Source organism: Hippocampus bargibanti, linkage group LG22, assembly GCF_051943395.1.
Source record: "Hippocampus bargibanti isolate YZ-2025 linkage group LG22, ASM5194339v1, whole genome shotgun sequence".
NCBI lineage: Eukaryota > Metazoa > Chordata > Actinopteri > Syngnathiformes > Syngnathidae > Hippocampus > Hippocampus bargibanti.
The window spans coordinates 6,687,470-6,701,189 of record NC_142755.1 but is presented as its reverse complement, the minus strand read 5'-3'; the positions used below and the strand labels follow the sequence as shown (position 1 = coordinate 6,701,189).

General features: G+C 42.9%; 1 protein-coding gene across 3 annotated transcripts in view; it reads left to right on the top strand.

Annotated features, from left to right (window-relative positions):
• The first annotated feature begins 1,008 nt into the window (after nt 1-1,008).
• Nucleotides 1,009-13,720, top strand: part of ppp1r12a (protein phosphatase 1, regulatory subunit 12A) — a 47,114-nt gene continuing 34,402 nt past the window's right edge. Inside the window, exon 1 of one of the 3 annotated variants that reach the window (XM_088989315.1) lies at nt 1,009-1,365. In XM_088989315.1, the coding sequence (XP_088845441.1) occupies nt 1,129-1,365 (237 nt within the window). In that variant the 5' untranslated portion in view covers nt 1,009-1,128. The remainder of the gene's footprint in view (nt 1,366-13,720) is intronic. The other 2 variants (XM_088989313.1, XM_088989314.1) reach the window with 2 other exon arrangements.

The following is a 13,720-nucleotide window of genomic DNA, read 5'->3' as shown; positions in this document are numbered from 1 at the left end:
TATGTTATTATGTACCGACGCTTCCCTACTTACAAACATTCAAGTTAGGAACAACAGTAGATATGAATATTTTTGTAGTAACATATGCAGTATTCTCTCCAGTTGTACTTGTATATTTCTTTATATATATTATATTTAATTAACAGTAATAATAATAATAATAATAAAAATTTCATTTATAAGCTCCTTTCAAAACTCTGAAGGTCACTTAACAGTCACAGGATAAGTTTTTCAGTGGGTGAGCAGCGGCAGCGACATGCACCAGCGTTCAATCAACCCGGAAGTCACTCAAATAAATAGAAAGCTAGCCAGCTAGCCAATAGATAGCTCGTAGATAGCTAGCTAGTAATTTAATCTTTGCTGTATGTGATGCATATTAGTATATTGGACAATAAAGCTGACTTTGACTTGATATTTTATTAAATGTCTATTTTTCAGTATAAACCAATACAGGTTACTTGTGTAAACCTTAAACATACTTATATCAACCTTAAACATACGTATATAAGCCTTCAACATACATTCAATACAAAATATAGCACCGAAGCAATTTATGAACGAATTCACCTTACGAATAATAATAATACATTTAATGACCGTTCGGAACGGAACGTATCTCGTTCGTAAATTGGGGAGCGTCTGTAACTACTTCGTGGATTAAACGCGAAAAATCTCCTTAATATTTTGAATGCTGCGCAGGTCACGCACGGTCTGTTTATGTGCCTTGGCACCGTGCATACATATTCATATATCCGATGCATATTTATAGTTATCAAATGGATGTCATAACGGTGCCTCCTGGTTGTTGCGTAATATAAGGGATTACCTGTCTCGCTTTCTCCTCTCTCTGTCTCTCTCTCTCACCACTCCATAGAAAGTGACGTCACACTGCAGCCCCTCCATCGCGACGACCTCGCGAGACTACGATTTAACAATCCCGGCGGCCTGTTCTCGCGCTGACGCCAATCTCCGATCGCCCCACCTTCTCCTCCTCCTCCCCGGGTACGCCCTCCACCTCCTTCCCCGCACGCAGCCCTCCCTTCCCACGCCCCAGTGAGTTGTGGGATAGTGCCAGTATAAAGTATATCCTCTCTCGGAGGAAGATAAGAAGCCCGAAACAGGAGGGGGATGAAGATGGCGGACGCCAAGCAGAAGAGGAACGAGCAGTTGAAGCGGTGGCTGGGCTCCGAGACGGACCTGGAGCCGCCGATCCTGAAGAAAAAGAAGACGAAGGTGAAGTTCGACGATGGCGCCGTGTTCCTGGCCGCCTGCTCCAGCGGCGACACGGAGGAGGTGCTGCGAATGCTCGACCGCGGCGCCGACATCAACTACGCCAACGTCGACGGGCTCACCGCCCTTCACCAGGTTGGTGGACCCGCAAAGCCGAACCGGGCCTCGCCGCGGTCGCCATGGTTGTCTCTTTAACACCTGTCAAGTGGAAGCTATTCTGCCGTTGTTTACCTACTTGGAGTTGGAACACCGGAGACCAGCCGCTCACACTGCCCCGCTGGGGTACTCGTGTGATCAATTCCACTCATGATTAGTTGCATTTTTAACTCGTGTGTACGTAGCAGACATAACGGCTCTTCGTGTTGTTGTTTGTTTTTGCCTTTTGTCTTTTGGGGGCTACTGTACTCAATGACCGTCGAAGCATTACAGGCGATAGCCCGAGTCGGTGGGCGAAGTCTAATTGCTGGCAATGCAGCGATTCAAGCGCCTCGGTGCGATCTGTCAAATTGTTTTGTTATATTATTCCATATGTGAATACGGGGTGCGGGTGTGTTACTCCGGTTGGTGTTGTCACCGATTGAGATTGGTTTTGTTTTCCAAAGTGGAAATTAGCGTACTGTGGCTATAAGCTAGCAGCTAAATTCGGTTTGTTGATAAAGCCTCCATTAGCAACGCTGGCTAGTAGGCGAGTATGGCTTGTTCCGAACAGACTCTTCTCTTGCCCAATACTTTGAATACTTAGTTTTCTTATTAACATATCCAACAGTTTTTGTATTTAGTTTCATGGTAGGTAAATTATAGCTCGGTTAGCCTGTAAATGTCAATGCTACGTTAGCTCAATCAAGTAAGTAGCCCCGGTTAGCCACCATCGTTCGCTTAATTTGGATTTGTCTTTGGGATAGCTAGAAAGAAGCGTCAAGTCAATTGGTACACTCCCCCACCCCGCAAAGAAATGATATATAATGACTTTTCAAGTGTGAACGTGTGCTTTTCTATCCCCTGACATGTCAGCATTCCCGAGCTAGCAACCCCCCTCCCCTGCTAGTAGCGGTGCTAGCTGCCCCTTCAGTCAAATGAGATGGCAGCTATTTCGCCTGCCTGACATTTACTTGTCTTCTTCATCCAAACATGATCAAATATCACTTTTGTGATGTGTTAAAAGATGGCGGGTCTGAACCTATTAACAGACGTTGTGTCACAATTGAGATCCTCATAAGTGACTCGGTGTGTGTGTACACATTTGACGTTTCATTAACTTGTACAATTTATGCTGGCAGAGCATTTATCACAGTAAGTTGTTGTGTTTCTGATGGCCTCCACTCCATTTGGGTTATTTTTAGCAAGTCTTGATCACAACAGCTTTGTAGTTGACGTTTTAGCGTATTTATCCAGGTGCTAAAATTGTCTGTGGTGAGCATTTTAGTATCAAACCTGTAACTAGTGCTTCAATATGGAGGGATGTAACCTGCCGACTTGACTATTAAGCCTGTGTCATCATGCGCAAAACTTTGACAACAATATCTGTCATTTTCGCCTCCTATGTCTCTTTATGCAAAGATCACTTGCCTTTTTTGGGGGGGGAGATGACGACTCGTAATGGAGCGCTGCCCAAGGAACATAACCATCTCTGGAGAAGAGAAGTTGCGGTGTGTGTGTTGTTTGCAGGATGGGCTTTTTAAAGAGCAAAGGTGGCATCACGGGAATTTGCACATTGACCCACAAATTCCAAAAGTCAAGATGATGAAGACATGATTTTCGTGGAAAAGTGCATGGCAGTGTATTTGTCACATTGGTGAGAAAGGCCTTGTGCATCGCTCTGGGGTTGGTGGGGGTGTCATGGCATATTGTTCCCAAAGACCGTTGACCAGCGTAGGGTTATAAATATCACAGCGGCAAGTTCTCCCGACTGTATTTCAAGAGATGATGCTAACTTTGGCTGTGACTCAGTCGGCGGCTACGCTTTGCACTGAAGGGCCTGGCATAATCTGGCAATGGGAAGGAGTCACCTGGCGCAATGGCCGCCGGGACTATCCGAAGCTTTGTACAATATAAATCCGAAGATTTAATGATTCTACTCTCGTTTTGCTAGTTTTTTTTTTTTTTTTTATCTGAGCTGCACTGATTCTGCCGGTATGTTTGTGTTGAGTTCTTATTTTTTTTTCTTATCCAATCAAATCTCAGGCTCTGTGTGTTGCTAGGCCAATTCCAGGAATTCAGACTCGCTAGTGCAAGCCCATGTAACTCAATCCTTGAGCTAAATCGCACATCAATTCGTCCTCACCGGCGGTGGGCACCAAAGTCCATCAGTCACCGTTCCCTCATGATTTCAGTCGAGCCTGGTGATTGATGAAATTTGACAAATGGGACGCAGTAGCATTGTAGTCCTCTGGAACCGATTGGCATACAACACTTTTTTGAACTCACATGTGCGCGTGCCTGCAAGTAAAATGGCATGTACGTATGAAATATTGACGGAATGAAGACTTGAAGGTCTGACATTCCCACCGCTGGCCCTCACGGTGATAGTACATTGACTTAGCACTGTCTCTTATTGTTTTTTTGAATCAGTTTGGACTTGTGAGATGAAAGATTGACCGTTATTTCGCATGAAGACCATGACACAGTCCGGTTTTCGTTGAATGCTAATGGTTGCTAATGTTACTTGTAGAGGTTGTTTTTAAACGACAACCGACACATCCGGACAAGTTGTGTCCATAATTTGTAAAATCACTTCAAATTACTTCTACTGAGCATATTTTACAAAGATTTCACGGCATATAGCTATATTTTACGTTTTAAGACTCTCATTAAATATTCAGGAAGTCTTGTTTTCGAGTTGATGACGATGCCTGACATGACGTCATGTCTGTCACACCCCTGACCGAGTAAGCGACACACAATGCATTTTGGGTACTTTGTTTGGTCTGAAAACTTCGTGTTGATCCGCGTTGATGGCCAAATTAGAAGGAAAATACATAAATAACACGATGGTGAGTCGTTGTGTGTTGCACAAGGACTACTATTTGATTCTAGTTGACACCAATTCCCAGCAGACAAATCAGCCCATTTCTAACGGAGCTTGGGCGCCATCTTGTGCATTTTCTGGGGGCTACATTGGAGTCTTGATGGCTCGAATTTATACGCAGGGACTTTTTTTAAACATTTATGCTTTCCTCTTCAGAACTATGCGAATCATATTCATAACTGGATAAGTAATAAGAAAGCATCTTCTCCGAATCTGAAGCCATTGTTTTGATTCTAGAGCACAGGTGTCAAAGTCAATGCCCGCGGGCCACATGCGGCCCGCCACATCATTTTTTTTCGGCCCGCGAAAGCAAATCAAACTTATTAAGTTCCATGATGATTGCTAAAATCTGAGCCAAAATTTCATATTTTTGGATGTCAACCACAATAAAAGTCATTATTCTTGACTTCAGATTTGAAAATGAGTTATTCATTAATTTGCTGTGTGCTCTATATGTAATATTTGAAGGGATTTAAACATTCTAATGGGTTCCCCAAATTCACAACGGCCCTCAAGAGGAAACCATAACTACAATGTGGCCCGCGGTAAAAAATGACTTTGACACCCCTGTTATAGAGCAAGGAAAAGATGTCCTGGCGTGACGTCACGAACAACGGGTATTTTAGATGCTATAAAACGTTTTTCTGATGTCAGTTAGGAAACAAAAAAATAGTATCGGTTGTCCTTTAAGAGGTGTATGAAATAGCCAGTTACAAAATTTATGGCCCACCAATGCCCGTAGGTGCATTTTTCTCTCTACGCTGGTAGTTTCAGATGCAAAAAAAAAACAACGAGGCGTGCAGGTTGAGTTGAGGTGGGTGTTTAACACCAACGAAAAAAAACAACAAAACAAGGCACATCCTCCGCAAGCAATGTTGTACGGTGTCCTCTTTGCTAAACTGGTCGCGGGACCGTAGCATTCCGAACGCCGTCGCCTCGGCCTCCGCATTCCTCGCATGACAGTATTTGGAAACCATGGCAAAGAGCGAGCGGCGCAGACATTCCTCAGCTGTCACCTAAACCCCACCTCCCACCCCACCCCCTTCTCTGGCCTGTCCCCACGCCGCTCAGCTCCCATCAAGCTAATTAGCATGAAGGTAACCGGGACTCGTCCTGGCCTCCGCCAGCAAAAGCTTCACGTTGACCCACACCTGAACTTTTGCTTTTCTTCACCCCCCCTGCTCCCAATTGGGCGGTTCTGTTCCCCCCTCTCATCCCACAATCTGTGACTTTATCTGGAGCGGTCGCCCTGGCGACCACGACTCAACCAGCGTGCGTTGGCGGATTTGCATGGACAGAGTAGGAGTTGCATAACCGAGAGCAAGAGCGTTTGGCAGAGCGAAAATGAGTCAGGCTGGCGAGTGATGTTGCCATGGAACGGCCGCGTTGTCCATATGGGACGGACGGGCAACCGTTTTTGGGGTTCTCGGTCAGATGACTCAGGGAAATTGACCGTCAAGGTCACAGGAAATTGCAGGTGACAGGAAATAATCAAGAGGTGGAAAGCTCAGTCAAACGGAGAACTGTATCAATCCGCAAAAACTACTACAGTGATACCTTGGCTTACAAACTTAATTGTTTCCTCATAAAACATAATTTTCTACTTTCTAATTTTCAAAACTTTTGCCCATCGCCATGACACACCACTCATTTTCATCGATCACGTCACAATATCGAGTTAGAAATACATACATAGTAGCGTGTGGCTGCCGCTGCTTACCCTCAGAAAAAATATCATGTGACTGTAAAGTGTCCTTGAGAGAGTTTTGAAAGGCACTTAATATTATTATTATTATTATTACTATAAACAGGCAAGATTCTGTGTGATAGCTATCTAGCTAGCTAGCTATTAGTTATCTAATAGCTTGCCAGCTATCTTTCTATCTGAGTTATTCCGGGTTGAGTGAACGCTGGCGCGTGTGACTGCCGCTGCTCGCCCATAGAAAAGCTTATCCTGTGACTGTAAAGTGACCTTGAGAGTTTTGAAAGGCGTTTCGAAATGAAATGTATTATTTTTTTATTTTTTTTTTAAAGCCTTAAAACTACACAAAATATACCTTATTTTATGTATAATAAATGTGCTATAATATTATAATTAAAGAAATAAACTGTACCGTATAATAAAGTCGTTTTATTGACTTTTGTGATGGTCGTTGATGGCTTCATGGAATGGAGTGGTCGGTTTCATCATACCTAGGCTTACTAACTTAATTGGTTCCCAGACAGAGTGTGTAAGGCGAAAAGTGTGTATCCCAAAAAAATATTTCCCATAGGAAACCATTAAAATGAGAATAATCCGTTCCCAGGTCTCCATAAAATATTATTTTGTACTAAATAAGACTTAAAACTACGCAAAATATACCTTATTTTATGTATAATAAATGTGCTATGGTATTATAATTAAAGAAATAAACTGTACTGTATAATACAGTCGTTTTATTTCCCTTTGTGATGGTCGTTGATGGCTTGATGGAATGGAGTGGCCGGTTTCCTCAACATTAAACACCTGATGAGGAACGTAACCTTCTTCTTTCACCATCTTCATTTTTGCATCAAGTGTACAGATGGCTTGTGCGGGTTGTTTGTGGAGCATGATTGATGGGATATTTTAACCTTGCAGTCTACACGCTGCCTTTGAACTATCAAAGTTGAAACTCTCTCACTGTCGTCTGCCTTTCTCTTTCATGTTTAAACCACCTCTCCTCACTGCTGCGTTCTTGACGAATCACATGGCTTTAACCGAAGACTGGGGGCGGGGAATATAGGACAAAGACAGTCGGCTGCCATTTTGTTTTTAGAAGAACGGGCTCGTTCGCGAACGACACATCACTCATTGAGGCAGCTCCGTGTGTATCCCGAAAAAAAGTTTGTATGCCAAGGTAAAATTTTCATACATTTAACGTTCGTAAACCGAAAAGTTCGTAAACCGAGGTATGACTGTACTTTGCTTTTAATGACAGATGCGTTGGCACTCATTTTATCAAACGCACAGTGCTAGTGCTTTTTTTTCTCAATAGCACCTTTAAATAGTAATTCATGCCTTTGTCACATCTCTGCTCACTTACTGTAATGCACTTCACTCTGCAGTCAGCCAATCCTCCATGAAGCGTCTCCAGCTGGTCCAAAATGCTGATGCTCGCCTCTTGACTGGTACTGGTCATAGGGAGCACATAACTCCTTCTCTGACATCTCTCTATATTTTACAGTTCTTTTCCAGATCGTATTACAGTGATAGCTCAGCTTATGAACTTAATTGGTTCCCAGAAAGTGTGTGTAAGGCGAAAAGTGTGTCTTCCAAACATTAATTTCCCATAGGAAACCATTCAAAATGAGAATAATCCGTTTCCAAGTCTCCATAAAACATACTTTTCTACTAAATAAGCCTTAAAACACAAAATATTATTATTAGATGTGCCAAAAACTAAACAGAGTCTCTAAGAGAGAGAGATCCTTTTCCGTTTCTGGTCCCACTCTCTGGAATGACCTGCCACTGAACAAACCTGTCTCAAAAGTAACTTGTACTCTTTGAAATCCAGACTTGATCTTGGTTTCACTCCCTGGTGCTTTCTACTATCTTTGTGACTGCTTTATTTTCCTGTATATGATAACTGTCCATGTTAAACGCTTTGTTCCAGCGTCAGCTGTTGTTAAATCAGAATCAGAATCATCTTTGTGGCCAAGTATGTAGTAGAAACAAGGAATTTGTTTCCGGTCGAACACGCTGCACTAGTATCATCATCAAAAAAAAATGCAAAGAGGCACTATACAATTCCATTTGGGCTACTGTTCAAAGAGTTAATGGCTTGGGGGAAGAAGCTGTTTAAAGCTGTTAAAGCGCTATATAAATCATTTGTTTCGTGTAGCGATTGTTTACTTCAAGCCGCCTGCCGCGACTTGCTCTACCTGACCGCTCTGTGTGTCATCTTGAGAAGTTTCCCACCCTGCTGTCTTGAATTGCTATCCAGCTGGCGGCCGCACTCAACCTTGTAATTAGCCCTCGTGAGTTATTGTGAAGCATCCTGACGCCGACGCCATGGTTTCACATCTCCCATCTTGCGCTCACCTGTTTTGAGCCCGCAATAAACAAGCGCCAGACCCCGATTCTCTCTTGGAATCGCATGCCTTGATGCTGACGTCGGTGTTGGAGTGTCTTTGGAAGCACTCTCGAGATTCTTGAGACTTGATAATTTGGAAAGATCGGAACATGAGGTTAGCGCAGAGCGCCGTCAGTCGATTCAGAGAAAATTCCGCTATATTAGCGTGCATTTCTTTTATCGGTATCAAGGCTTTTCCTGCCTCGTGATAGGAAGTCTTTGTTTGCTAAATGAGGGGCTCATTGAGAGTCACTGGTGCGTTTCTAACATTTTTTGCTGAATACATTAAGGTGCACCTCAATTATTCATGGCCTGGATTCTAGACTGTCTCGATTTGATCCCTTTGTTTAATTCGGCCAGTCAGGTTGTCTTAACCCAGGCAACTCTGCTAATACAGTGATACCTCGGTTTACGAACCCCTTGGTTTACGAACGTTTCAGTCTATGAATGTTAAATTTATGATTTTTTTTTTTCTTGGCATACAAACTTTTTTTCAGGATACACATGGAGCGCCACAATGAGTGATGTGTCGTTCGCGAACGAGCCCGTTCTAACAACAAAATGGCAGCCAAATGTTTTTGTCCTCTATTCCCTGCCCCCAATCTTCGTCTTAAACCACGTGATTGGTCAAGAACGCAGCAGTGAGTGAGTGGCTTGAGTGAGTGGGGTTACAGACAGAGAGAGAGAGTGAGGCCATTAAACCTTAAAGAGACAGGCAGATGACAGAGAGAGAATGAGCAAATGGATATAAAATAGTGAAATTTGGACTCGTTTCAACTTTGATAATTCAAAGGCAGAGTGTAGACTGCAAGGTTAAAATATCCCATTAATCAGGCTCCACAAATAAGCCACACAAGCCATCTGTAAACTTGATGCAAAAAGCTATCAATCCAGCTAAACAGAACACAATTGATGAGGAACTAGGTAAAATTATCGCAGAGAAAGCACCTCCAAGGGATCATTCCTCAAGATGGTGAAAGAAAGCTCCGTTCCTCAAGAGTTTAATGCTGATGAAACCGGCCACTCCATTCCATTAAGCCATCAATGACCTTCACAAAGGTAAATAAAACGACTATTATACAGTACAGTTAATTTCTTTATCATACAATAGTACATTTATTATACATAAAATAAGGTATATTTTGTATAGTTTTAAGGCTTAGGAAATTAGAAAGTAGAAAATTATGTTTTATGGGGACCTGTGAATGGATTATTCTCGTTTTAATGGCTTCCTATGGGAAATTAATTTTTGGGATACACACTTTTTGCCTTACACACTCTGTCTGGGAACCAATTAAGTTCATAAACCAAGGTATCACTGTAATGCACAGGTGTCAAAGTCAAGGCCCGCGGGCCAAATCCGGCCCGCCACATCATTTTTTTCGGCCCGCGAAAGCAAATTAAACTTGTTGAATTCCATGATGATTGCTAAAATCTGAGCCAAAATTTCATATTTTTGGATGTCAACCACAATAAGTCATTATTCTTGACTTCAGATTTGAAAACGAGTTATTAGTTAATTTGCTGTGTGCTCTATATGTAATATTTGAAGGGATTTAAACATTCTACTGGGTTGCCCAAATTCATAACGGCCCTCGAGAGGAAACCATAACTACAATGTGGCCCGCGGCAAAAAATGACTTTGACACCCCTGCAGTGTAATGCCTTTACCTATTTCAAAATGGCCAAGTCAAGTTAATATATAGATACAGATGCCGTGAGAGGCTAATTCAGCTCCAGGAACAGTGTTTGGTGTCTCAGTTTAGGACCTGGTAGCACTCTGGTGACAAACATACATTCCCCGTGTCTGTAATTGGCAGGTCGCTCCGTGTCGAGTCGAGCAACCCGGTAATCATCAGGCAGGAAGTTCCTGTGATGTCAATGACGCGACGCTAGGTCGGGGGCAACCGTGACTCGCCGGTGACGCCTAACATTGTCTCCGTTCGGCGGGGGGTATTTTCCAAACCCGTCGCCGTTGGTTGTCGAGTATTCCGGTGGAGTGAGGCGACAGGTTGCGACTGGTTAAGGTGGGGGGTGGAGGGGTCCTTTGGAGGAATTTCTCAGAGGGAGCGAACCTGCCGCAACGCATCCGATTGAGCACATTTGACCCGGGCCAAAATTTAGCTGGAGGAAAGGGAAAAAAACATGTAAACACAAGACTAACTGACATCTGAAATCACCTTGACTACCCAGCTATCTATTAGCTAGCTATCTATATAGCTAGCTAGCGAGGTTTCTATCTATTTGAGTTATTCCGGGTTGAGAGAACGCTAGTCTGAAATCACCTTGACTACCTAGCTATCTATTAGCTATCTATCTAGCTATCTATCTAGCTAGCTATCTATTAGCTATCTATATAGCTAGCTAGGTTTCTATGTATTTGAGTTATTCCGGGTTGAGAGAACGCTAGTCCGAAATCACCTTGACTACCTGGCTATCTATTTACTATCTATCTAGCTAGCTATCTATATAGCTAGCTAGGTTTCTATCTATTTGAGTTATTCTGGGTTGAGAGAACGCTAGTCTGAAATCACCTTGACTACATAGCTATCTATTAGCTATCTATATAGCTATCTATCTATATAGCTAGCTAGGTTTCTATCTTGAGTTATTCCGGGTTGAGAGGACGCTAGTCTGAAATCACCTTGACTGCCTAGCTATCTATTAGCTATCTAGCTAGCTATGTATATAGATAGCTAGGTTTCTATCTATTTGAGTTATTCCGGGTTGAGAGAACGCTAGTCTGAAATCACCTTGACTACCTAGCTATCTATTAGCTATCTATATAGCTAGCTATCTATATAGCTAGTTAGGTTTCTATCTGAGTTATTCCGGGTTGAGAGAACGCTAGTCTGAAATCACCTTGACTACCTAGCTATCTATTAGCTATCTATCTAGCTAGCTATCTATATAGCTAGTTAGGTTTCTATCTGAGTTATTCCGGGTTGAGAGAACGCTAGTCTGAAATCACCTTGACTACCTAGCTATCTATTAGCTATCTAGCTAGCTATCTATATAGCTAGCTAGGTTTCTATCTATTTGAGTTATTCCGGGTTGAGAGAACGCTAGTCTGAAATCACCTTGACTACCTAGCTATCTATTAGCTATCTAGCTAGCTATGTATATAGCTAGCTAGGTTTCTATCTATTTGAGTTATTCCGGGTTGAGAGAACGCTAGTCTGAAATCACCTTGACTACCTAGCTATCTATTAGCTATCTATCTAGCTAGCTATCTATATAGCTAGCTAGGTTTCTATGTATTTGAGTTATTCCGGGTTGAGAGAACGCTAGTCCGAAATCACCTTGACTACCTGGCTATCTATTTACTATCTATCTAGCTAGCTATCTATATAGCTAGCTAGGTTTCTATCTGAGTTATTCCGGGTTGAGAGAACGCTAGTCTGAAATCACCTTGACTACCTAGCTATCTATTAGCTATCTAGCTAGCTATATAGCTAGCTAGGTTTCCATCTATTTGAGTTATTCCGGGTTGAGAGAACGCTAGTCTGAAATCACCTTGACTACCTAGCTATCTATTAGCTAGCTATCTATATAGCTAGCTAGCGAGGTTTCTATCTATTTGAGTTATTCCGGGTTGAGAGAACGCTAGTCTGAAATCACCTTGACTACCAAGCTATCTATTAGCTATCTATCTAGCTAGCTAGGTTTCTATCTATTTGAGTTATTCCGGGTTGAGAGAACGCTAGTCTGAAATCACCTTGACTACCTAGCTATCTATCTAGCTAGCTATCTATATAGCTAGCTAGGTTTCTATCTATTTGAGTTATTCCGGGTTGAGAGAACGCTAGTCTGAAATCACCTTGACTACCTAGCTATCTATTAGCTATCTATATAGCTAGCTAGGTTTCTATCTATTTGAGTTATTCCGGGTTGAGAGAATGCTAGTCTGAAATCACCTTGACTACCTAGCTATCTATTAGCTATCTATCTAGCTAGCTATCTATATAGCTAGCTAGGTTTCTATCTATTTGAGTTATTCCGGGTTGAGAGAACGCTAGTCTGAAATCACCTTGACTACCTAGCTATCTATTAGCTATATATCTAGCTAGCTATCTAGTAGTTATCTATCTAGCTAGCTAGGTTTCTCTCTATTTGTGTTATTCCGGGTTGAGTGAACGCTGGCGCGTGTGGCTGCCACTGCTCACACACGGAAAAAAACTTATCCTTTGACTGTAAAGTGACCTTGAGAGTTTTGAAAGGCACTTATAAATGAAATGTATTATTATTGACATCATCTTAAATGGAGTGAGAAGTTGACGCATCTCGATTGACGTCATTGTTAGCACTTTTTTTTAAGTTAGCCGTTAGCCTACCAAAGTGCACATTAGCTCTCAATTAGGGCGTCATTTTGATGAACCAGTTGTTTACATTTTTTTTATTTTTTTTTTTAATTGTTTTAATTTTTATTAAATAAAAAAAAAAAATACCCGTAAGTGCAGGCGAGGGTTTCATATTGCAACGTTTACAGTCGGCATTTCCATTCCGCTCTCCGTTATCTCACTTCCTGGATGTTCACGTTGTGGAAGGTGTTAAACAAATGACACGTCGGTGGGTCTCCAGGATTTCTCTGCGGGCGATTGGAAAGCGATTTCCCCCCCCCCCCCCCCCCCCCACACACACACACACCCCGTGAACGAGCAACAGGAAGTGGCTGTTTATTTTTCTCATTTCCTCTTTAGTGAGACTGCCCCCCCCCTTCCCTCCTTCTACTGTTATCGGTGCACATGAACGTGTATCGTACATGCTAATGATTGTAAATGGGGGCTATGGCGGCGGGGGTATGTTCACCAATATCTGTGGCCCCGCTCCTCAGCTACAATCTTGCCTGTATTTTTTTTTCTTTTTCCTCGACTCCCCATCTTCCTCAATCCTGCTTGTTTTTTTTCCCCGGGAATCCCAGGCCCTTATATGGTCGTCATTGGTAGCAGCTAGAAGGCAGCGGAGCTTGTGTGTGTGTGTGTGTGCGTGTGTGTGTGTGTGTGTGTGTGTGTGTGTGTGTGTGTGTGTGTGTGTGTGTGTGTGTTACAAGTGAGCTCATCTCGCAGTGTGTCGCGACCCAGCTGGTCGCCCCCTACAACCCCTTCCCCCCCTCGGTCCCCGTGTCCACATCGAACCTCTCAACCGTTAGCACAGTAGCTCCATTCCAACATGTCCACACGTTTCCCCCACAATTTCAATTTCCATATATTTTTTTGGACTCTTGTTTTATTTTGTGTGTGTGTGTGTGTGTGTGTGTGTGTGTGTGTGTGTGTGTGTGTGTGTGTGTGTGTGTGTGTGTGTAAACCGCAGCCCTCCCCGGACCCCCCCCCCCCCCCCCCCCCCCCCCCCCCCGAGTCCACAGAGGAATTCC